Source organism: Mauremys mutica, chromosome 20, assembly GCF_020497125.1.
Source record: "Mauremys mutica isolate MM-2020 ecotype Southern chromosome 20, ASM2049712v1, whole genome shotgun sequence".
Taxonomy (NCBI): Eukaryota; Metazoa; Chordata; order Testudines; family Geoemydidae; genus Mauremys; species Mauremys mutica.
Genome location: NC_059091.1, coordinates 1,253,668 through 1,279,205, shown reverse-complemented (window position 1 = coordinate 1,279,205; position 25,538 = coordinate 1,253,668). Strand labels below are relative to the sequence as shown.

Genomic DNA, 25,538 nt, shown 5'->3' with positions numbered 1-25,538 from the left:
GTCCAAGTCTCCCACTCACCCCTACAAGAGTTCAAAGAAAAGATATTTGCTGATCCTGATGCCAGTCTGTATAATCCCCAATTAGCAGGGAAAAAAAAATTAGAAAAATTTCCAGCAAGTGAAAAATCCCATTGACTCATGCCAGCATTGAACAATAAGCTGTTTTGTTTTTTAAACAGACAGTCTAAGGTAACAGTGAACAAAAAAAAAGTGCCCACTGGCTAGAACCTTGCAACAATAAGGACAAAACAAATATATTATCCTGCTGGTTGTTTTTGGTGTAAACACTGGTACAGGATGCAGACAGATAGAGATGTAAGCATCTCAGAAACTCAGATCTTGTAAGTTTGGAAAAGCATGATGCACATATATTAAAAGGCCTTTTTTAATCAAATAGGAAATACTCAAGAGAGTGGCAACAGATTAGTTTCTCAGAGAATACTCAGGAGTTGCAGACTTTTATTCAGAGGGAGGACTACAGGCATGGAGTCTGAACCACTACTGACGTTGCTTTCTTAAAATGTAGTGGCAAGAACCATGTAGCAGATGGAATGCTGCTGTCTGCAGAGCATCCGTTAGCTGTAATTCAGTGCTTCCCTCACACATGGTGCATATAGGAGGGAGATTTTTCAGTTCTAATTATACAACTATAATGAGACATTATCCTAGATTGATAGCTACTCCTTAATTCCAACAATTTGGGATTTCCAGTCAGCCCTAATTAGGAATTGCTTTAACTGACCCAATTCAGACAATTAGTCAAAAGCTTCTGTGTGCAGACAGGCCTCACGTTACAGGCAACACTCAAGTTGTAACTCAAGGTTAACTGTACAGTGAAGACCAACCCTGTAAGTCACTGGCAACCTGACTCGGGTTCAAACTGGCAGCCAGAGGTGACAAGCCTATTGCCAAAACCCAGATCCATCTAGTTTCTCAGACTAACCTTTTCCTAGTGCACCTGTTAGGATAGATCTCATCTCTGTATATGGTCAAAATAGTACATTTAATAATACATATAAAAGCTAGGTATTATTTGCTGTCTTGACTATTTAACATGCAAAAATGTTTGGGCTCACATGGTGCATATTCCATTACACAAAAGACACAAGTGACAGAAATGTATTACTATCATAATAGGTTCACTTACTAATAATTATGCACATTAACTTGATGTTTTTGTAGGTGGTTTTGTTATTAAATGTTAAAGTCAAATTTAAAATGGGATTTTATATTTGTGCTTGTGCATTTGGTAACCAATTGCCCATTTACCGGCAGGTTCAGAGAATGTTCTTTATAACCTTCAGAGATACAGTTTAAAGAAAATCATGATAAGACAAAATCGATGAATATTATAGTTTGACACAAGCCAAACAAAAAACGTGGTTCACTTCAGCTTTTATTCACACCACTGGGACTTTTCTCTGTGATTTGAATCTGACTTGTGGAACTTTGTCACTCTGAACAAACATGATAACCCAATGGCAAGCTTCAGGGCAAAATTAATCAGATACACAGGGTCAGGAAGGAACCTCTTAACCTTTCTATCTCATTACATGTGAGTTAGAAACACTATGGGTCCTCTCTCTCTCTCTCTCTCTATATATATATATACACACACACACACACACACACACACCCCTTTTCATGAAAATCTGGGTATTGTCCATGACTATAGGCAGGATACAGGGTTCAACAGACCAGGAGTCTGACCCCATATGACAATTTTAACATCCATCACACTTGTCTCTCAAAGTCTCAGCGAGATAGAATTTAAAACAGCAAAGTGATGAACTCTTGAACCCCAGATACTGAAACCCCAGCTATCTAGGGCAGCATCCCTGAGACAGGCTTTAAACACAGAAGTGAGTCCAGTTAGCAAGTCTGCCAAGTACATCTATGCAGCCTGAGCATCCTGATGAGCTGCAAGTACCAGTCATGCTAGAGGCAGTAAGGATCACAAAGACAAACCAGGAATCAGTGCTACCAGATGTCCCCCCTCTCAAGAGAGAGAAATTGGCTCTAGCTACAATATGGCTCCAGAGAAGCAAAGTCCTGACTCTCATCATCTGGAGCTGCTAAAAAAGAAGGATTTATAAATTAATACACCAGAAAGGAAGGGTATGGGGAGGAGTAGTCTCCCCCTCCTCGTCAGAGCTGCAGCCTAAACAAAACAGCCATTTTTCCCTTTATCCAACCTAAAAAACCCTACAGATAGAACTAAAAACAGCAAACAAGCATGCTGGATATAGACATTCCCATGCCCACTCCCAAACTGATCGAGTTACTAAACTTATGGAAATGGGATACAGTGCCTTCTGCTTCCAGCAGGAGGTGTTATCATCTGATGACCGCTTGCTGGCTCCTACCTGGAGTGAATCTGTGCTCTCTGCCCAGTTCTTAGTGGGAAGGTGTCTGCATCGCCAAAAGATACCACCACAAATCGGCCCCGCAGCTGGCAGTCTCAGACACAAGAAAGAACTGAATGGGCCATAGAGACTAAGCTCCCCGCTCATCCAGGTCGGGGAGTGAGGCATGCTGGGTAAATTTTGGGGCCACTTGTCTAGCCATTGCTGTATCTGTTTTCAGGGGGTGGGAGAAAGAAAGAAAGATTCGGTCCCCAGGGCTGACATTTTGGCATCTTTCATCAGCACAAGATTCACAGTTTAAGGTCATAGAGCTGATGTTCACTACAAAGAAAAGTGAAAACAAAAAGAAGAAACTGAATCTGTGCAATTTAGTAACGAAGTCACTGCCTGGGATTATTTAGTCTTCAGGGAACAGGCAGTAGGACTCCTGATTTCCATAACCAACTCTGCCACTGAGTCACTGCATAACCTTTGGAAACTCACGTCATCCATCTCTCTGTGACTCATATCCCCACATGCATAAGACAGGGCCTCATAAAGATGTTGCGAGGATTAATTAATGTTTGCAGAGAACTGAGAGATGCTCAGATGAAAGGTACTTCAAGTGAGAAGCATTTAGAAAGGGGTATTAAGCGAGCTTGTGTTCATGTAAGGACCAGGATGTAGCACAGAACGTTATTGTAGGGGATTGTCAAAAGCTCGGTTACAGACAGGCTCATCTTCTGTGCCAGAAGACATTAATGTGTCGAGTTCACAGAAGGAAAAGAGACCTATTAAGTCCCACAGCCCCGTTTGCTCAGCCTGTGCAGGATCTCCCCTTAACCTTGAGGGCTGCCTAAAATCTCCCAGCAAAGGTTTAAAGTCTCCCCTCCCCTATTTCAGTATGGCTCAGTATTTAAAAGACCTGGTGCATTCTTTATTTTCTCCCACCACTCTCAGTCACCCTAGCTTGGATCCCCCTTTCCCTCCTTGCTGTTTACACCCTTCAGACATGTGTTGGTAGTAATATCTCCCCCACAACCACAGTCTGGCCAAGCTATATGTGCATTTAGTTGTTTCAATCTACAGTCTGTATTCTTAAATCAATCTCTCCAGTCCTTTAATGGTTTTCATTGCTCTGCTCATCTGCATGGTATAACTTTCAGGGGATCTTTTGAGCTTCTTTTTGATTCACTGGTGATGGGGAATATTTGTTTCTTTGCTTCTCCACTGTGCATTATTTCTGGGCTGAATTTCCTCTTTCCAACTGAGCCACGGACACTGGCTAAGAACCACGTGTAACCATGTCTGTGTCACTCTTTCCCAGGTCATAAGGCCCAAGAGAATAAAGTACAATCAGAACTGCAGGCTCTTATCAAAATCTTCTTTAAACCAACAAAGGCGAGAATACTACTCTCTGGCTTTGCATAACACACCTCATGACATACTCAACCAGGATGTTTATGCATTTCAAAGCGCTGCTTCACAACTGTCCTCCCTTTGTAGGCTGCACAGGATGAACATGTCAAAGCCGCATGCAGATTTCTCAGCAGACTCGGAGACACTTGTCAGTCTTGCAGGTAAATTAAAGAAGCGGGGTAATCACAATTGCCACTGAATCAGTTCTAACGCAAGACGTATGGTTACAGTTACTGCATACATGTATAATAAAAGCAGTACGGCCCCATAGCTAGGACACAGATTATTCAGGAGATCTGAGTTAGGGCCTCGCTGTGTGACTGCCTAATTCACTTAATCTCCATGCCTCAGTTTCTCCAGTTGTAAAATGCAGGTAATAATTCTCACCCGCCTTTCAGACTGAGAGATGGAAATTGCTAAGTACAATTTATTAGGTAAGAAGAAAACCCAGATTTTGCAGTGAATTTTGATTCTAATGGAAATTATGACCCTATCCCATTAACTACAGTCATCCTATGTTTCCCCATGCAGTTCTACCAATAAATCTCCATCTCGCCCTGCAGAATCAATCCCTGGCCCCCACCACTCTCCTGACATCTCTCAGTCCTGACTGCAGCACCACTTGTTATTCCTTGCTCTCTAAAAACCTTAACAGGAAACCTTACTCTGCAGATAGACAATATAGTCTTGATTCCTCAAGGAGACACAGCCCTCCCTAAGAGGAATAAATAAAGGTGCATGAAGTCATTCACAGGAACACCCACGCTGGAAGTTACAGACCAGACAGCAAAATGTATGTTTAACCACAAAAGTAAACAGAAACCTTAACTCCTTCAACAGCATGAAGCAAGCAAAGAAACAATGACCCTGCAGCACTCAGCTCAGAGCAAGTATGAGATCAGATTAAAGTGACACACACTGAATCTCTAAGAGGGGAATTCCTGCCTGTTTCTAAGGAGAGACAGGTCCCCCAGCCGCACCCCTATTGCTTCCCAGATTGAACAAGCTGAAATTTACTACACAGACATCCATTTACTAGTTAAAACCAACAGAGATGACAGAAACTAAGGTCCAACAGCAACTGGCAGCCAAATAAGGCTCTTATTTATCATTATGGGACTTGATCATTTAATCCTCTAGGAAAGAGGTCAACCCATACAGTGCTGAGCCACAGGTGAGACTGTGTTTATGTGGGGGGAGGAAGGGAAGTTAAAAAGGCCAGGAAATGAAAGAATAATGACTAGGTGGTGAGTTGTGACTACTGCCTCTGATTGGCTTAGAACTACACACACTATTATGCATGACCCCTTCTCTCCAAGCCCCACCCAGAGCCTCCTGCTCGTCTCCTCCACCCGGTAGCTCAACTTTAAACTTCAAGCTCCTTGGGGCAGAAACTGTCATTTTCCATTTATTTGTGCTGGGCGCTGTACAAAGGGGCATACATTGTGAGAGCCCTTCAGAGACCAAGTGGGAAATTCCCTACAGCCTATTCCTATATGCGCTCTGATGTCCTAACTCAGAATTCCTTATCATTCCACTCCACCTTCCTGAGGTCTTACAGAGATCCGGCAGCCTCACCCAACAGAGACCCTCCCTGCTCCTACCAGCATCCCCTCTTCTGCCTAGCCATATGGAATGGCTTATGGTTCCAAGTCTGAAGGTCATGGGGAGAGAACTGCTGTGTGACGTAGGAGCTATGTATCTGACCATGACTGCCCCAAGAGCACAGGGGTTTTAAGCCTCACTGTAACACAACTGGATCCCACCCATGCGGTAAACTCCGCAGTGACTCAAATTACTGTTCTTTAAACCTAGTCAATTTTGTAGCACTGGCAATCACGGTCTGTGATGGCCACACTCACGCTTAAACACTATCATTGCTAGCAAGGTTCTACCAATGACCAAGATGATGGGGATTGGGATTTCTTGTTGTTCAAGTCCTGTTTTCAAACTGCTGTTCGCCACGCCTTGCACTGTTAGGGCTGTCTCTACACTAGCATTTTCCTTAGAATTTTACACAGTGGGAGTGCTAATGTAGACGAGCCACTGGCACACTTGCCTCTGCATCATCTACCCCTGCACAGAGCAGGTGTAGCTGTCATGGTGGTTAAAACACCAGCTGTCTGTCTACACTAAACATTCTCACCATTGGGAAGCATGAAGGAAAGTGTGACAAGGCCTAGGAGGGCTGGTGTGCAGTTTGAGTTAGTGTTGTCTTGTCCACACTAGTCAGGGAAGCTTGGTTAACAGCAACTGTATTACAGCTAGTACAGCTGTGACTTGGCATGGTCACCCAGAACAAAAGCACTGGGCACCATTTGCGAAGTTGGGGGCCTAAATAAGATTCTCAGTGGTGCTGAGCGCCCACAGCAAGCGCACATCATCACTGAACATCAGGCCACGCGCTGAAGCACCTAACGTCAGACATGCAAGCAGGAGAACTCTGGGCCTGCACTTAAACGCTACAAGTTGTGTCACGTCACAGGGTGGTATTTAACAGTTCAGCCTCGCCTATGTTATAACCACATTACGGAACAGTGTGACAGCCTCGCAGCTTGTATTATATAACATGAATCCACTTGACGTGCATGATAATTACAGGCCTCCCTCTCTAGCTGACCCAACGCCTCTGGAGCTCCAGATGGAGGAAGCTGCTTCCCTGTAACTACATCTCACTGATCATTTGAAAATGTGTCCTCCCCCCTGCCCAAGCCTCTTCATATCTTGCCCCCTTTGTCCCTCCAACACAGCTGGGATGGAGCTTGTATGAAAAGCAGCGTGAGAGAATTTTGCCTAGAAAGAACACCCCCCAGCCTCAATGTTAGAGTGTTTTAACACTAATATTTTTAGCTCAAAATGGAATTAACCCACCATATGTTCTTCTCCCTCTTAAGTCATACATCAACCTGCTCCTGAACATACAGTAGAACCTCAGAGTTATGAGCACCAGAGATACGAACTGATCAGTCAACCACACACCTCATCTGGAACCATAAGTACGCAATCAGGCAGCAGCAGACACAAAAACAAAAACAAATACATTACAGTACTGTGTTAAATGTAGACTACTAAAAAAAAATAAAGAGGAAGTTTAAAAAAAAGATTTGACAAGGTAAGAAAACTGTTTCTGTGCTTGTTTAATTTAAATAAAGATGGTTAAAGCAGTATTTTTCTTCTTCGTAGTAAAGTTTCAAGGCTGTATTAAGTCAATGTTCAGCTGTAAACTTTTGAAAGAACCACCATAACGTTTTGTTCAGAGTTACAAACAACCTCCATTCCAGAGGCGTTCGTAATTCTGAGGTTCTACTGTACCAGCAACTGAGTAGATTAGTCAGTCTGGACTCTGGAATTCTGCAGAGGGGCACTTTTGGGTGAGAAAAGATATCCCCTCTTCCCATCAGACCTGGGAGTCCATGACAGGCTCTCCCTCCTGTTGACTGGACCAATGCAGAAGGGAGCAAGGATATGAGGGTCTAAGGGTGTGAGAGACTTTCTAACATGGTCTCCTCTCTGCCAGGACCAGCACCAAATCAGTCCACACAGATGTAATTTATGGGTTAATTACAGGTTTAAAGTCAGCTTTTAAGCATAAAGCTAAGATATAGTAAGATACAGGTACAAAGCCCACAGGCCTGTAAAATAGCAGTTTAAGCAGTTATCATAGGAAGTTAGGCCTATAAGTCTTAGCAAAAGAAAGCTGACCAACAGTGACCCTAAGTCACAAGATAGCAGCATACGATATAATTCTGCAATAATAATTCTGCTGATGTCTAGCATAAAATTCTGACAGGTACCCTCAAGAAGTCAGATGATGCCAGTTAAGGGATGAAGTGGGAGCACTTTCCACAGAAATCCAGGAGAACATTTTAAGTACGAGCATTCAGAGTGGCCCCAAAACCACATTCCAGGTGCAGCAGCTCAGCTGGCAGAGGTGTAAAACGGAGTGCCCATTTCTAATGGAAACGTGAAACTGTTCATTCTTTTGAGCTTCAGTCAAGGGGGGAAGCAGGGGGGAGCAGATCAATAGCTTTTGTTTAAGTTAAAGTGCTGAGGATATTATCTCATTAAAGAGCAGCAGATGGAAATTCAAAATAGTACTTCACATCATTAGTGATGCATAATATGGGTGTTACTGAGGGCTTGTCTTCACGTACAGCAGTGCAGTGGCGCTTTTAGCGAAGACACTCCTACACTGACGGGAGAGCTTCTCCCATTGGCACAGCACTGTCCACACAAGGGGTTAAGTCAGTATAACTACATCACTCAAGGGTGTGGATATTTCACACCCAAGCAATGTAGTTACAGATTCAGGTCTGTAGTACAGATCTGGTGTAAGAGGCGGATAAAAATACCAGAAAGGAGTTGAAGGAGAAGGAAGAACAAGATGTAAGTACCTGTGGGTTAATGACACATTTATAATGGTTCATTTATTGTTTATAACATAGTGGGTTGACATGGGGGGAGACAAGGTCCCTTCTCCAAGGAACTTAGATTGTAAGAGATAGAATAAGACCTGTCACTGGAATAAGATAGAAGAGATGTGCAATGAAATGCTAAACAAACGAAAAAAGGCAAAAGAAGCTGTTCCTGCCATTAACAAGGTGAGTATTTCTAGTAACATTCATAGCAACAGATTTACCAGCAGTTCATACTGCCACAAGCAGATCAGAAGCATTGATGACATATTTGAAGATACTTATGCCACAAGGCACAGAGAGCAACCACAGCGCTATTCTCTGAAATGTCTTCTAGTGCTTTGCCCGTAAGTTTTAAGTGTACTGAGGGATGGGGCTTCTGACATTTCCATTTTGACCACAAGGTTTGGTCAGAAATGATCTGCAGAGTACAGAGGTTTAATTAGTCCTATTGCTTTCGCCACACAGACTGTTCCTTAAGGAAGTCTCATAATTTCCATTTTCCGTATGTATTTAAGATAATCCTTCTGTTCCATTTTGCAGCCCACATGCTGATGCAGCATCTCTTCCATGCATGGTGCCAGATTAGGGTTAATATTGCATTTTCTTTGGCAGAGTTATAAATACCCCATACCATGTAGGCTAACAGTTACCTAACATTGTGTGCAAAAACAAGCCATAAGAGGGGACCTGAAGAAACCCAGTGACAACAGCACAACATTGTCCCACACCTCTCCATAACATATTATACCAGGAATTAAACAACGCTGCGCATCCCCCATGCATCACTTGATGTTTATATGCACTCTCTCCACAGGTTCTGCTCCTCCCCCCTTTCAGAAATGGGGAGAGTTAACCTGTTGTTGTGCCCTATTCAGAAACCCCACTAGAAACACCCAGAAGGTAAACAACCACCTCACAATGAAACAGAGATAAACGCAAATGCAAGGAGAAAGAACTGGATTCCTTTTGTTTACACAACCACAGACTGGTTACCCTCAAAAGTTATTAATGCTGCCTTTTTAATACAACTCTCACATGCAATGCTGTTCACTATGCACAGGATTATGCTGATCAAAGTAACAGAGAAACTCATATTAAAGTCTCTAATCTTAACTCAGCAAAGAGACTTATTTTCAAGAGATGCTGAGCACCCTCAAAAGTGCTGAGCAAGTCAATAGGGGGTATAAGTCAGGCCCCAATTGTCTCAGAAACAAGGTATCAGTTAAGGGACATTTTCAAAAAGCTTTAGGTTGCTTTGTCAGGAAGGCCACTGAGCCTGTTGGCTTCAGAGAGGAGCAGGGCCTTAAAGTCCGTTAAAAATGTTGTGATTAAGCCAAACCTCATATTAAACAGCGGCACTGCTCTAATGCATGACAAAGCACTTAACTCCTTTAGACTGCTCTGAAAATTCCTTCCTTAAAAATTAGCGTTATTCTTATTAATAATCATGATTGTTACAGTAGAGCCTAGGGGCCAAGAATGGGACCCATTGTGCTAGGCACTGTACAAAGAATAGTAAACAGTCCCTGCCTCAAACCCTTGACAACCTAAACAAACCAGACAGACACAGGGTGGGGGAGGGGGTATAACACACGCACAGAGCGAACAATGCAATATCAAACTTGTTAGTTCCACAGTTTGGGGGTAGGGGCAAGGAGGGGTTACTGAGGAGACAGGCTTTAATTGAATGTACTATTGTAACAGAAGCAAGACACAGTTTTTAGTCTGACCATATCCCTTCATGCAGAATGTTATTTCTTTATATATACTGTTTAGACATGAGAATCTCATTCTTTTAAAAAAAGCAAAATATAATACGAGTTAAATGCCAGCTGCAAAGATGTAAGTGCCAAGCAAAAGATTCTGCAAAAACACCAATATTCAAAGTATGCAGAATCATAAAGTATGCAACCAATTCAAGCAACTTATGGCTTCATGCTGCTTGAATTGGTTGCATACTTTATGATTCATGCAGTTTAAACAGCCTCAAGATCAGAAAGTACAGTAACAGGACAAGATTTTCAAAGAACATAATAGTATGTATCAAAAGGTTAAACTATGCAAAGAGTTAGCCTTTTCCTTAATATCACTACAAAACACAAATGCTTTCCCAGCAGCAGAATGTTCCAGTAAATTCTGCAATTAAGAGTTCTTCTACACGAGATATCCAAGGGCATCAAAAAGGACAATTCCTCAGTACTTCACATTGTCAAACAGTCCATAAAGGTTAACACCAGACAGGATTACCGCTCTAGTTAAATGCTTAAAGTGTTTCTGAACAGTATTTGGCAAAACAAAAACCAGCTATTAACAGGCTCCTAACAAATGGCTTCTACTGAGAAGTGGTGTCTGCTGCTACAGGACACTCTTCATCCTGCAAGATGCTGAGTGCCAACTGCCAACCAACTCTATGTGAATTTAGGGTGGTCAGCACCTTGACTAATCAATCATGAAGATCCTACTTTTCGTTGATTGCTCTTGTAGAGAAAGGGAAAGGACAGACATGTCTGTAATTTGATTTTTCATAGATTTTAAAGCCAGAAGGGACCATTATGACCATCTAGTCCAGGGGTTCTCAAACTGGGGGTCAGGACCCCTCAGGGGGTCACGAGATTATTACACGGGGGGTTGTGAGCTGTGAGCCTCCACCCCAAACCTCGCTTTGCCTCCAGCATTTATAATGGTGTTAAATATGTAAACAAGTGTTTTTAATTTATAAGGGGGGGTCGCACTCAGACTTGCTACGTGAAAGGGGTCACCACTGCAATAGTTTGAGAACCACTGATCTAGTCAGTCCTCCTGCCAGCCAAGAAACGTTACTTAGTGATTCCTGAATTGAACCCAGTAACTTGCACTGGATAGAGCCTTTCACAATCTGTAAAATATAGCCATTTCCTTCACCAGACTCATCTATCACCCAGATTCCAACACATTTCTCTTGCCCGACAAAAATATTCATGTACAGCTCTAGAAGATGACATTTACAACACAGCCATACTGATGGCAACAATCTAGATACTAGGGTGCAGAAAACACCATATGTACATTTAAAGAGAAGTGGAAATGTCACATTCATGTCTCAAACACAAGTTAAGGTTTTGTTTTCAATATAAACAGGAACTTTGTGTGAACTGATTACGGCTGCATGAAACAACTTGCTTATGTCATGTGGAGAGAACATTATGCTGTATTTTTTCCATTGTTATCCAAAGCTTCTCTCCCCCTCCCCCGCCATTGATTTTCTCCAGTCTCCTCTCCCCTGAAAATCCTTAGAACAGCTTTTAAAATTCATGAGGGCAGCAAACAAAGAGGAAAACATCTGTAAGAACACCTGAGAATTGTCACTCCCGAACTATAAACAATCATCAGTTAGGGCTTAGATAAGACCCATGGGGCACTGCACATATGCACCCTTGGAGGCTTGCACATGATTGTCCCCTAAAGTTTACTCTCCGTGGCTTTGGAAGGAAGAAATCATCTTGCAAACTACCCACAACTCCCCTCAGACTTCTGCAGGAAAATAAGCAGAGCACTGTAAGTCAGGAACATCAGACACAGGCTAAGAGACAAAAATGTAAGGGATGTTTGACATCATCTCAAAGATGAGGATACTGCAAAGACTGGCCACAACACACTTGCTGGCTGTGTACATAGGAGAAATTGGGGGACAGACAGGCTACCTGCATGGGGAGTCACCCCATTAAAGAGTCTGGACGGTGAAATCTAAAATTATGCATGCAGGATGGGCATATCACTGTGATTCACCCCATTAAACACAGCTTGAGAGTTCCAAGAGGAGCACATCCAAACACCAGAAAAAGGGACACACATTGGGTCATCCCACTATATAAGAGATAGGCCCAGCTAACCCTCCCCCCGCCCCCACAACCCAGCCTGTCTGTGAGAAGGCAGAAGGGAGGCTCACAAGTATCTGCCCACCCCACAGAAACAGACACATGAAGGGGATTTACCTCAATTAATACCCCACAATTCCTAGCCACCCAGGGGCTCCCCCAACACTTCCATCCACTGCCCCAGCAGCCTGAGGGCTCCCCAAAACCCAGACCAGTCACCCCCCACTGGCTCCCCCAGCAGCCACGGAGAGCACAGCAAAGAGATTGAGGAGAGCGAAGAAGAAATCATCCAAACGTCCTGTGAGAGGACAAGAGGGAAAGGATGAGGAGACCGAAGGGCCAGTAAGGGGAGGAACCCCAGATAACCTCCCCACACCAAGCAAGAGACCAGAGAAGGCTCCCTGCCCCACATCTATCCCCTGCTTGCCACCAGCCCAACCCCCAACTTCCATCCCCCAGCCATAACCCTACCCCACACCTATTCCCCTCAATCCCCCCACTCATCCCGGCAGCTCCTCCCAGCCCCACACCTACCCTTAACCCAACTCCAGCCATACACCCTCCACCCACACTTCCCCCAACCCTCCCAGCCCCACACCTACCCCCCAGTCAGCCCTAGCCCAACCCTCAACTTCCACCCCCAGCCATAACCCTGCCTCACACCTATCCCCCTCAACCCCATCACTCATCCCCACAGCTCCTCCCAGGCCTACACCTACCCCAGCCATACACCCACCCCTCATTTCCCTAACCCTTCCCAGCCCACCTACCCCCACCCCCCCAAGCATCCCCCTCAACCCCACCACTCATCCCGACTCCTATCTTCCGAGCCCCTCCTTGCCCCACACCTACCCCACTCCTAGAGCCCTCAGCCCCACACCTAGGGTGTAACCCAACCCCAGCTATGCACCCTACCCCCAGCCCCACACCGACCCCCCAGCCATACACCCAACCCCCCCCAACCCCCACACCGACCCCCCAGCCATACACCCAACCCCCCCAAGCCCCACACCGACCCCCCAGCCATACACCCAACCCCCCCAAGCCCCACACCGACCCCCCAGCCATACACCCAACCCCCCCCAAGCCCCACACCGACCCCCCCAGCCATACACCCAACCCCCCAAGCCCCACACCGACCCCCCAGCCATACACCCAACCCCCCAGCCCCACACCGACCCCCCAGCCATACACCCTCCCCCCCCGCCCCACACCAGCCCCCGCCCCACACTCCTCCCCCCCAGGCCCCACACCGACCCCCCCAGCCATACACCCACCCCCCCCCAACCCCACACCGACCCCCCAGCCCCACACCAGCCCCCGCCCCACACTCCTCCCCCCCAAGCCCCACACCAGCCCCCGCCCCACACTCCTCCCCCCACCTTCGGAGAGCTCCAGCTCCAGCTCGGCCAGCTGCTCGCGGATCTCCCGGGGCAGGGAGCAGGCACCCCCGCCTGCCGGCTCGGCCATGGTGGGGACGGGAGACCCGGCGGGGCCCGGCTCAGCGCTGGGGGCTCCGGATCCCGGGCGCAGCAGGAGCGGCCGCCGCCTCCGCCATGCTGAGCCCCAGCGCCGCGGTCACATGGGGGGGAGGGGCCCGGCGCCACCGCCTGGCTGGGCCCGGCGGCAGCGCCGCGCGCCCCCCGCCGGCCAGGCCCGGAACTGCACCTGGCGCCGGGGCCGGACTCTGGGCCGCGCGCCCCCCGCCGGCCAGGCCTGGAACTGCGCCCGGCGACCAGGCCGGACTCTGGGCTTTGCGCCCCCTGCCGGCCGGGCCTGGAACCGCGCCCCTCACCACCCCGGCCGGCGCCCCACCCTCGGTGGCCTTTTTTCTTTGAAAGCTCTTGAGCGGCCTTGCACACCCCCCCCCGGGGGCCCTCAAGCCACCCTCCCGCCACTGCCCATGCGCCCAGCACGCGGGCCTGCTGCCCCAGAGCTGCAAGATTGGGCTCATTGCACCAGCTTCGGCCGGCCAGAGACGCGGTGCAGCGACACGGAGCTCTTCAGGGCCCCTGCAAGGAGATTTTGCGCCCTAGGCAAAACTTCCACCTGGCGCCCCCCTCCCCCCGGAGCAAAAACTAACACTGCATAATGTGGCCCTATTTATTAGAATTAGGGCAAGGGGGTCAAAGGAGGTGATCACAATGGTCCCTTTGGGCCCAGGGGAATCTGTGAGCAAGGAGGAGGCTGAGAATGCCCCCAGCTCGCAGGGTCTCTCCACAGTCCCAGGCTCTGACTACTTCACCCTCCGGGGGGTCCTAGGGGCAAGGAGGGCAGAGCCAGGCTCTCCCGGGGAGCAGGGGAGGATCTCCCTCAGGATCAGGGCCAGCTCCCCACATTGGCAGTGCCACCAGGGGGGTGTCAGTGTTTGGAGGCAACACCTGCACCAGCACTTTCCCCTCCATCACTCTGTGGGGTTTAGTTTCACTTTCCCTTGCCCCAGGAGGCAGCTGCACCCAGCCCCAGGTGTGGCACATTGTAGGGCAAAGCTCACCTGAGCTCAGGATTGAGTCCTGCCTCCCCCAACGGCTTCGTCCCTCGGCCACGCTGGTCCCCGAGCCCAGCCAGCTGTCTCCTCCTTGCTCAGCCACAGGCTCCCACTGACTGTCCTGACCCCTCGCTATGGGGGCAGGTTTGTGATGGAGGCCTCGCTCTCCACTTTTTGGCACCCCAGGAAGCCACCTAGTGGTTACACCCACCCTGCTTCTGCCACCTCTCCATGGTGCAGAGGGTGGGGTGGAGAGAACCATAGGCTTACCAAAGCCGCTAGGTGTATGGCTTATTACTGAGGTTAAGATGTTGTCATGGTTATTTTCAGTAAAACACATAGGCAGGTCGTTAGCAATAAACAAAAATTCACAGAAGAAAATCCATGATTTTTACTAAAAATAAGGGGGAGGACTGATAAAGAGAGGGCTGTCAGAACCAGCCTCCACTGCTTTGGCAGGGGCTGAAGCCAAAGACGTCATGAAGGTTTGTTAGTTACACAATCTGTGATCTCTATATCCCTATTTACAACAACACGCTGTACCCTCTCCCCCTTTTTTTGTCTGAACTTCACCTTGAATGGTCGCTTCGTTTAGCATAACTTAGTTTAGCTGAGAATGTGAGGGAGAGTCTCAAACTACAGCCATTCTTTTCAGGTGACAATCTGAGAAACTCTCCCAGACTGAGGTGTCATTATAGGAGGTTTTGGAACAAATTGATAAATTAAACAGCAATAAGTGTATAGACACTTGCGTGCCACCGAGGACCAGTATTGGTCAACATATTCATAAATGATCTGGAAAACAGTGAAGGGGCAAATTTTGAAGATGATACAAAACTACTCAAATAGTTGCATCCAAAGCAGACTGAAGAGTTACAAAGGATCTCACAAAACTGGGTGACTGGGCAACAAAATAGTTTAATATTCAGTGTTGATAAATGCAAAATAATGTAAATTGGAACAAACCCACCTCCTTTTTACATATATGAATATGTGACTGATGGGGTCTAAATTAGCTGTTACAATTCAAGAAAGAGAGCTTAGAGTCATTATGAATAGTTCTCTGAAAACATCCACTCAATATGCAGCAGCAGTAAAAAAAACAAAAAAACAAAGAAACGGTAATGTTGAGAATCATTAAGGAATAGATAAGACAAATACCATATTGCCTCTATATAAATACATGGCATGCCCACATATTGAATACTATGTGCAGATCTGATTGTCCCATCTCAAAAAATATATATTGGAATTGGAAAAGGTGCAGAAAAGGGCAACAAAAATGAGGGGTATGGAACAACTTCCATATGAGGCGAGATTAATATAACTGGGACTTTACAGATTGGAAGAGAGACAACTAAGGGGGGGATATGATAGAGGTCTATAAAATCATGACTGGTGTGGAGAAAGTAAATAAGGAAGTATTATTAACTACTCATAACACAAAGAACTAGGGTCATAAAATGAAATTAATAGGCAGCAGGTTTAAAAACAAACAAAAGGAAGTATTTCTTCACACAATCTACAGTCAACCCGTTAAAAACTTTGCCCATGGATATTGTGAAGGACAAGACTAACAGGGTTCAAAAAAAGAACTAGATAAATTAATGGAGGATAGATCCATCAATGGCTATTAGCCAGGATAGGCAGGGATGCAAAATCATGCTCTGCAATGTCTCTAACCTCTGTTTGCCAGAAGTTGGGAATGAGTGATGGGATAGATCACTTGACAATTACCTGTTCTGTTAATTCCCTCTGAAGCACCTGGCATTGGCCATGTCAGAAGACAGGCTACTGGGCTAGATGGATCATTGGTCTGACCCAGTATGGCCATTCGTATGTTAATGTATGCTAACTGTTTGACCTCTTATCTAGCTGTGATACACAGAGTATCTTTCCCAGACCTAAAGCAGAGCTCACTGTAGCACAAAAGCTTGTCTTTCACCCATTAATGTTGGTCCAATAAAATATATTATCTCATGCACCATCTTTTTAATACCTGGGACTAACATGGCTACACTACAACTGCAATTAACAGCTTTGACACCCCTTCTCCCTGCTGAGTCCCACACACCCCTCCACATCAGTTTTAGTAGTAGCAGCCTCTGTCCTGTTTGCAACTCTGGACCTGGTCCTTTACAGAATAAACAATAGGGGCCAGAGCAGGGCCAAGGGTGTGAACATGGCAGACATTTTTAGGGAACAGGCCTGTGACATTACTATACTATGGCTGTTACCAATGCTGAGTGTCCAACAATTGCTCCTACCAACTACCTATTTCCTCCCTTTCCTGCTCGGTATTGGTCCCTCCCCACAATGAGGAGCAACAGAGCAGGGGGCAAGCTACTGTAAGGCAATCAAGTGAAGCAGCTTCCATGTGTTACATTTTGAAGAGGTGTGCCTGGGGAGGGATGCTGACTTGACTGCCCCCTACCCCCTTGGACAGGCAACAGAAAGTCACCGAGCTGTCGACACTCAAGAAAGATCTTGTAGTCATCGTAGTTAGTTCTCTGAAAACATCTGCTCAATAGCCCACAGCAGTCAAAAAAGCTAAAAAAATGTTAGGCCTCATTAGGAAAGGGATAGATAAGACAAAATATCATAACGCTATAAACCATGGTATGTCCACACCTTGAGTACTGAATTAAATGTCATTGTCCTGTCTCAAAAGACACATTAGAATTGGAAAAGGCATAAGGAAAGGCAACAAAAAAATGATTAAGGGGTACAGAACAGCTGCCATATAAAGAGAGAAGACTGGGCCTGTTCAGATTGGAAAAAGGAAGGACTAAGGGAGGATATGATAGTCTATAAAATAATGGTGTGGAGAAAGAACACAAGAATTAGAGAGGACCTGATGAAATCAGTAGGCAGATTTTTAAAAAAGGGAAATACTTCTTCACACAATGCAGTCAACCTGTCGAATTCGTTGCCATGGAATGTTGTAAAGGCCAAAAGAATAACCTATTTTTTAATCCAGTCAATTCAGAGAGGATAGATCCACCAATGTTTATTAGCCAACATGGTCAAGGACACAAGCCCATGCTCCAGGTGTCCATAAGCCCCCAACTGCCAGAAGCTGGGAATGAATAACTCAAAATTGCTGTTCTGTTCACTATCCCTGAACCATACGGCAGTGGGCCACCATTGGAAGACGGAATACTGGGCTAGATGGATCATTGGTCTGACCCACTATGGCCGTTCTTATGTTCCCACAGCCCATTCAGACTTTGGCACCACAGCTAATAGTACTAAAAGCAGGGGCCATTGGTGCTAGTTACAGTGAAGTATCCATTCACTAGACATTGGTCTGCGACCACCTTCTGTGGCATCAGTAATAGAACCTCAGGGGGGCTCTGCAGAATAGTGCTGATAGGAAATAGATAGTTGTCTATTCCTGCACAGGCCAGCCAATAGAGAATGTATTCAAAGAGGAGATTAAGGTTTGTGGCAGCAGCATGCTGACACTGTCCTCCACATCTAGCACTGATGGACAGTAAGATTAGTTCAGCAGCTCCCAAACTGTATTGGTTTACATACCACCTTAAAAAATGGTTGTGAAATTAACTGATGGAACATCAAGCTCATTTATTACAACATGGAAACCCCTGCTTTAGTCATAGGCAGCTTTCTTCTAGTTCACTCTACTTAAAAATTCCCATTCTGTAGGGTCTTAGGTCAATTACCACTCCATCCAGGGCCCTGCATGCAATGTAAACAGTCCAATGAAGCTACAGGTTCTGAGTACTATTGAAAGTCAGGCCATTAAGATGGCTGAACTGAGCTACAGCTGACACATTGGTTACCTTGTCACACAGATGTGGCATGTAACTACACATGGCGAAGTGGGGCTTCAGAGCACATGAAGCTGACAGAACCCATCTTGAGGCTCTTTGGAACAAGACATGCTTCCACTGGAGGGCACACAGTTGTGGAATCCCTTACTGCACTCACGTCTTGTTCTAGAGCATAACACAACTCATGCCACATTTGAGAGGCCTTCCCAAAACAGGTGAAACAGATTTTCTTCCTTGGGTTCCTATCTCTGAGGGAGGCTCACGAAGACTGAAGGAGGGACTAGCAAGAGCTACCACATTGATCAGTATGCTAGAAATACAGAGATAGGAGCTTACTCGCACTTTTGTTTTACCTGCCATTAATGACCTCTTGCTCTCAAATTACGAGAAAGGAAGAACTGGTCCATCTGCAGTCGACACATCATTCTGGAGTCAGGTGCTCACTAACTTTCCTTTCCAGAATAAATCTGAACTACCATGCCTTTACTATTTTCCTTCAACCTTTCCATCTTAAAAAAGAAATCCATCTTCTTTCCTGTAACATGAAACAATACTATCTCAAGATGGCAAGGATAGGAGACATTATGCAATGTTTAAAGTCATGTATGGAAAATAGTATTAGAAGCCATTTAGCATCAGAACAGCATCTCATTGTGAAATCAAAGACAGAAGGATTGCTTCTTTAAATCAGCTTTATTTTTCTAACTTTTATTTCAATTTCCCATAGCACCTTGGCAATGTCAATGTCAAAAACAGAAATACAAATACATGTATTATCATTTTAACATTTAAAGCATGAACCTATTTTACAGAAATTGTTTTGGACAGTTTTGACAATGGACAGAGTAAAGAAGCCAGATAAGTTGCGTTTTTTCTTCTTTCACTGAAGCCCTACCACTTTGGAGAGAGAGCATACATGCCAAGGGAATGTCAGAATTGTCTGGGAGGAGCGAGATGTCAATAGTCACTTAAACTCAATATATTATCTGCATATTTTGTATTTTATAAAAATTAGAACAAAAGCCATTTGTGCACAATCTGTTTACATGAAGTTTTTTTTTTATATTGTATCCATAACTGAAGCGCCATAAAAATAAAACTCTGGTTCTTAAATATAAAATTGAAGGTTGTTACAGGTTAGTTTGCAGATGGATTTTTCAGAAATAATCTTTAACTCCTTTCAAGTCCTCCCAACAGTATATTAAAACCAGACTCATTTGACCTCTTGAAGTGTCTATGCTAGGGACACTTAATAGAAAAGCCATCTAAAAAAACTAAAACAAAATCATTTACCATCCTAAAGGAAGCTCAGACTAGATGTAATATATATATATACACACACACACATACACACACAAACAAGAAGAGCATGATAAATCATTCAGATTAATGGCAAAAATCTTATTTCAGAAGGAAATATCAAAAATTAGAAACTAAAAGTCTATTTGCATATCTGTTGCAATCAAGGATTTACAAAACAAACTCATCAGAAGCAAGTTTTCCTCCTAAGTGCATTTCTGTTGCATCTTGTCTGTAATACAATGGTTCATTTTACAAGTTTAAAATATTGCCTGTACACAGATTTTATCCCAAGTGAACGTTCACTTGGGTAACGGTAAAAACAGTGGACATTTTCAAGATATTTAAGTGGATATTGACAAAGTAGTAAGGCCATAGCTATTTAACTACAGTAAAGCATTGATTAAGTCATTTAATTGCTACTGATCTGCCACAATATCATCCTTGTTCTCTTCTGGTTAATAGGATGGGTTATTTTATTTTACCTACTGCTAAAACTGCACCATCATACTGTGCCAAGCTAACTTCGTAATTTTTTTTTAAACAAAGATAGCAGGAATGTAAGATGCTATAAAACTAACAATTTTAGAAATTAAACTTTTGCACTTTTTAATTTTACAATCACATGCAAATAGTCCCTCCTTCCCCTCCCGAGAAATACAAAAAAATGGCCCAATCTTTTCCACAAATAAAGTGGAAGAAGTTTAACTAGGGGAATACACCTTTGTAGCTAACAAAATAAAACAGACTAATTTTGGAAACAAGTGACAGTTTGTGAAACAAAGTTATTTGAGATCTGCACTTTGTGTGTGCATGTTTCATTGTTTTTTTTAAAAAGACAGTCAGCAGGGTAGAAGAATGCATGTTTGGCTGATGTGGTGAGCTATCAAGGAAAGAGCCACTGAGAATCCATTATCTTCAATAGCTCAATGAACTTTTGTGGAACAAGAGCCAGTTTTACCTCTGGTAATAAGTTGATGCACCTCAACTGAGGTCAATGGAGATGCACCAGCAGTGAATCTGGCTCCCAAATGGTCATTCTGTCCTTGTTTCCAATTGTCTGTCAAACAGGAAAACTTGGTGGGTAGAGAGAAGAATTTGCCTGAGACTATATCTGGAGAATGAGAAGTAGCAGCTAGCCCATCTATGTTACGTATTTGCCATGCAATACAAGTACTGCAGGAGAACTTGCACACAAAACTATTGTTTTCACAGCCTTTATATTTACTTTATTATTCCCACCCCAAACCCCCCAAAAAAGACAAAAAAGTGTCCATGGCGGTGGGGGAAGGAGGGGAATCCTAATGTTAAATCTTTGCACACCAGTATCAATTAGTTTAGTTATGGTGAGCTCCCTAATCTGATAGAGTTAGAATATGCTGGAAAAAGCCAACAAGTTTACAGATTTATTTGCATACACTATACAAGACCATAACCTGTTGCTGGAAAATGCACATTTAAGACATAAAACATTCCTTCCACACGTCAAGTTTTTCCAATCACCTTACAAGAAAAAAAGATTACGCTGTAAGGATTTTTTTGTACATCTAATAAAGGAAAAAGCTACACTTTACAACTGTCAGAAATACTCAAGTTCTATCTTTCAGCTCAACAAGCTCTATGCACTGATTCAAAAGCAGATGCCCACATAGGTAAAAATTAACATGCCAGTATAGCCAAGCTAGGCCAGAGACTGTACATTTGCAAAAGCCTCTGCCCAAAGAGCTCTTCCTCTTAACTGCAACCAGCTTATGGCTGCTATTAGAATTCCAATACATGTTCACTCTGCAATGAGAGTGCACACTAACCAATATTGGTGACTATTATACAGAATACATGTTATTTTCCAGTCTGAGTGCAGTAATTAAGTTTATAAAATTATTTATAAAAAGCAGCTTCTTTGAAATTTGATGCATTTCACAGAGCTCTTGACAGTTTAAATATTTGAACTTCTTTGTATCATTTCCATCAAATGTAGCATTATCCAAGTAAATTGAAACAGGTTTGTAAGTATTTTTAAACTATAGATTTGATCCATGATTTTGGTAAATTAAACTCCTAAACCCATTACAGGCAGTTTAAAAGTGAGTAATGATTGTTTTTATATAAGTAACATGCACAAAATGAACAGTTAACTGCATAAATATATGACTCATGAATCAAATCAAAAGCAACTGCCAAACTGAATAATAAGTTAGAGAAATGACAACTCTGGCTTTATATATATTTATAAAAATAGATACAAGAGTTCTCAAAGCAGTTGATGGAGAATGCGTACTGAGTAAGAAATCACCAAGGATTACCTGGCTAAGAAATCAAAAGATGAAATTTCACAGTTAATGTCATTTTAACTGCCACTTACATACCGTAAACATCTTAGTAATATATGCTAGTGATGCCATTAGAATGAATGTATCACAACTGAATATTCCAGTGTTCACAACTTACATCTTTAAATTTGTACACGTCCTATTCACTTAAAAGAAAAAAAAACCCAGGTACAATTCTTACTGCTGCGAGCTACTTTTCTTAACACTTTATACAGAACTAAGAATATGGGCATGTTTATTTTGGCAGATTAACGTATTGTATTTTTCCTGTTTCCTTCAGTCCTTTACAGTAATTACTAGCTTGTAAACTTAACGGCCTACTACACAACAGTGTTGTGAATTTAGTCAAAGTAACCTCTTTGAAACAAAGTTAAAACCTCATGGCCTTTGTTCCACTTTAAACTGTTAGTTTCAAGTAACTGAAAAAAGTCAGGAGCTACTATCTGCTGTAGAGTTTCCCCCAGTATTTGTACTATAAAGCAGTGCTTAAACACCAGTCCAGAGAACCAATGTGAATCACTATATGGAAACCTGGCCATGCCCCCAAACTGTTGAATGTCTCAAAGGAAATAAAAAGCCTCAATTTTAGACCCATTTAGGACTTTAAACCTGCCCTCAAGACTCCCACCTGCAAAGCAGAATTCCATGAGTGGGAATGAAAGCTCAGGCTCTTCACATGTGAAACTACCACCATCTGCTGTGCAGTCTTCCATTAACTGGGCCTGCCTCAGGAAAACATACCAGATAAATGCACACAAGTCTGTAATAAAGGGGTTAGAGAAAGTAGCATCTAAGCAATAAAAAAAATTAAAATGCTGCCCTCAATTGGCAGAAAAAAGGGAAAAATTAAAAATCCCAAACATGCCCCCACTCCCCCTCCTTGTGTCTAGGATACTGACTATTCTTACTGTCCTTATGGTCTGATCAACAATCAGACCTCCAGTAAAATCTGAGTTTAAAAAACGTTTGCTCAATGAAATATTAGTAAGGTCAAAAGACTAAATTTCAAGCTGGAAACACAAAGTTCTACTACAGTAGTGCATTCAGTTTTTACCATCAGTGACTAAATCATGACAAAACAGTATCTGGCTGCACTCACGCAACTCAAGCACGTCGACCAAGCATCTCAGTTGTGGATCTGCTTTGCAATGCAAGGCCATTAATGGCATACATATCATCCTACAAGCCAAACGTTAAATAGGTTTAAAAAAGTAAGTTCTAATTTTACAGAAATGCTTCTTTTTTTTTCCAAAAATAACATTCTCTTGCCCTCTTCCTTCTACACTGAGGGACGTTATTATGTCATTTCATTTTTTCATCTGGTCAAAGCACTAATTCACAATCTCAAAGTTGATTTCAGGCAGGAAACACTCTGCAAATTAAAAAACAAAAAAAAGATACAAAAATTATAATCTCTATATATTTATATTGATTGGAATCCTCCAGCATTTGTGAAATCACTTTTAGAGATGAATTTTGGGACCCTCCCCACCTTCTCCCACTCAAACCATATACTCCGATTCAGTATTCGTGTTCCCCAAATACCTCCTCCTTATAGTCCATCTCCTTTGCTGCTCTTTAGTCCACAGCTCAAATTAAATAGAGAAGAGTTGGATGAGTTTTACTTTGGTGATCGGGGTGGCAGATACTGCTCCTTGCCGATACGCCGAGGTGCTCCCTGAGGTGAAGATCTGCGTCCAAACTGGCGTCTCTGTTCCCTGATTTTTCCAGCAGCTCCCCTGGGAGGCCCGTTGCCTCTGAACCCAGAAAGATCCTTTGCCCGGCCTTCGAGCTTCTCATGGGCCCTCTCTGAAGCCTTCTCAGAAGTACTGTTTTCTTCATTTTTGGCAGGGGGAGCTACATTGGTACGAAGCTCCCTAAGTGGCTGAACAGGAACTGGAGTTGGCTCCTTTGGGGGTTTCTGGCAGACTTCAGCATAACTTAGCTTGCGTGGCTCCTTTGGTGCCAAGGGTAGAGAAAGAGTAAAGTTTATGCATTCTGCTAAGAACAACTTATACCTGGAAAGGGCTCTTCAAGAATACCCCAGGCACACTGTTAAAAGAACACAATACCAGAACATGCTCTGTATAGTGAGCTAGGCTGGTTTAATATCCAATGGCAGCTCAAAAGCCAGAATCTATATGAAGGTACTGTACCATGTTCTGCCCCCGCCCTGGGGGGGGGGGGGAGGAAAAAGAGGAGCGGGGGGAGGGAAGAGAGAAAAGCAGCCTCCTTGGGACTGTACCATGATCTGCCCTGAGGGTGGAACAGAGAGGAAAGTAGCCAGTTTCCCTAGCCATCAGCCTCCAACATGTTTACTAGAAAGTACTGAGATCTCACCCAAGGCAGCTGATCTTACCTGTATTGTAACAGTAAGCGCTGCATTTCCATTGGTAGAGGATGAAGTGGTATTTGTCCTTGATGGCTTTGCAGCACTGAGAGGACGTACAGACATAGGTGGGGAAGTGGGGCTATTAACATCTTGCTGAGCAGAGACCTCCTCTGGCTTCTTGTCTGGCTGAGTTGTGCTGATAGATTAAACAAGATCGTGCAACATTAGAATCTGTTTAAGAGTTAGTTCAGTTTCCGGAATGCCTTTTTCCCTTTTTTCAAGTCACTGCAGCAGTTTTAACCAAGTAGGATGCCCAAGGTCATTACCACCAGGTTCTGAACAGCAATTAGCTTTTCAGAGTAACAGAGGCCTAGTTACTAGTATAGTATAGAGAGGGACTGGAGATAATGCTTCTGTCATAAACAGATAGTTAAGGGTTAACAAGCTCAGTAACCTGATGAACACCTGACCAGAGGACCAAATCAAGGGACAAAATAATTTCAAATCTCTGTGGAGGGAAGTCTTTGTCTGTGTTCTTTGTTGGGTCTTTGTTCTCTCTTTGGATCTAAGAGGGGCCAGACATATTTCCAGGCTTTCCAAGTTCCCTGAAGTATTTTCTTCTGTTCAGTATAGTGAGTATTAGAAAGGCGGTTTAGTCTTATAATTAATTTCTACATTTGCAATTGTGTGTTTGCTGGAGAAATATCTTTATTTCTGTTTGCTGTTACTTTGATTATTCTGAGAAAGGAGGGGGGGGAAGTCTCTCCAGGTTTATAAGCTAGACCCTGTATATTTTTCCATCCTGGTGTTACAGAGATAGTGTACTTTCTTTCTTTTAATAAAATCCTTTTCTTTTTAGAACCTGACTGATTTCTTCCCTTGTTTGGATTTTCAGGGGAAGGGGGGGGGGGGGAGAAAGTGAATCCCTCTTTGTTTTGATTCAAGAAGTTTGAATCAAGGTGATCTCTCCCAAGGACTAGGGGAGGGGGGAGAAGATGGGAGGGAATGGATTATTTCCCTTTGTGTTAAGATCCAAGGAAGTTGGGATCTGTGTTCCCCAGGGAAAGTTTGGGGGAACAGGGAGTGTGCTAGACACTGGAATTTCTAGCTGGTGGCAGTGTACCAGATCTAAACTAGGATTTAAGTTTAGAGGAGCCCATGCAGGTCCCCATCTTGTGGATGCTAAAGTTCAAAGTGGGGAATAAACCTATGACATGGTGGCAGAGATGGGATCCTTAGAGCAGAAGTAACCAAGA

At 43.9% G+C, this 25,538-nt stretch overlaps 2 protein-coding genes across 7 annotated transcripts in view; both read right to left on the bottom strand.

Moving 5' to 3' along the window:
* DIP2B (disco interacting protein 2 homolog B) overlaps positions 1-13,594 on the bottom strand; it is a 123,194-nt gene extending 109,600 nt beyond the window's left edge. For both annotated transcript variants that reach the window (XM_044994780.1, XM_044994781.1), the window contains exon 1: positions 13,419-13,594. In XM_044994780.1, the coding sequence (XP_044850715.1) occupies positions 13,419-13,506 (88 nt within the window). In that variant the 5' untranslated portion in view covers positions 13,507-13,594. The remainder of the gene's footprint in view (positions 1-13,418) is intronic.
* A 5,405-nt stretch (positions 13,595-18,999) lies between these two features.
* LARP4 (La ribonucleoprotein 4) overlaps positions 19,000-25,538 on the bottom strand; it is a 42,049-nt gene continuing 35,510 nt past the window's right edge. For all 5 annotated transcript variants that reach the window (XM_044994787.1, XM_044994786.1, XM_044994788.1 and 2 more), the window contains exons 15-16: positions 24,310-24,478; positions 19,000-23,907 (exon numbers count right to left, since the gene is read on the bottom strand). In XM_044994787.1, the coding sequence (XP_044850722.1) occupies positions 23,572-23,907; positions 24,310-24,478 (505 nt within the window). In that variant the 3' untranslated portion in view covers positions 19,000-23,571. The remainder of the gene's footprint in view (positions 23,908-24,309; positions 24,479-25,538) is intronic.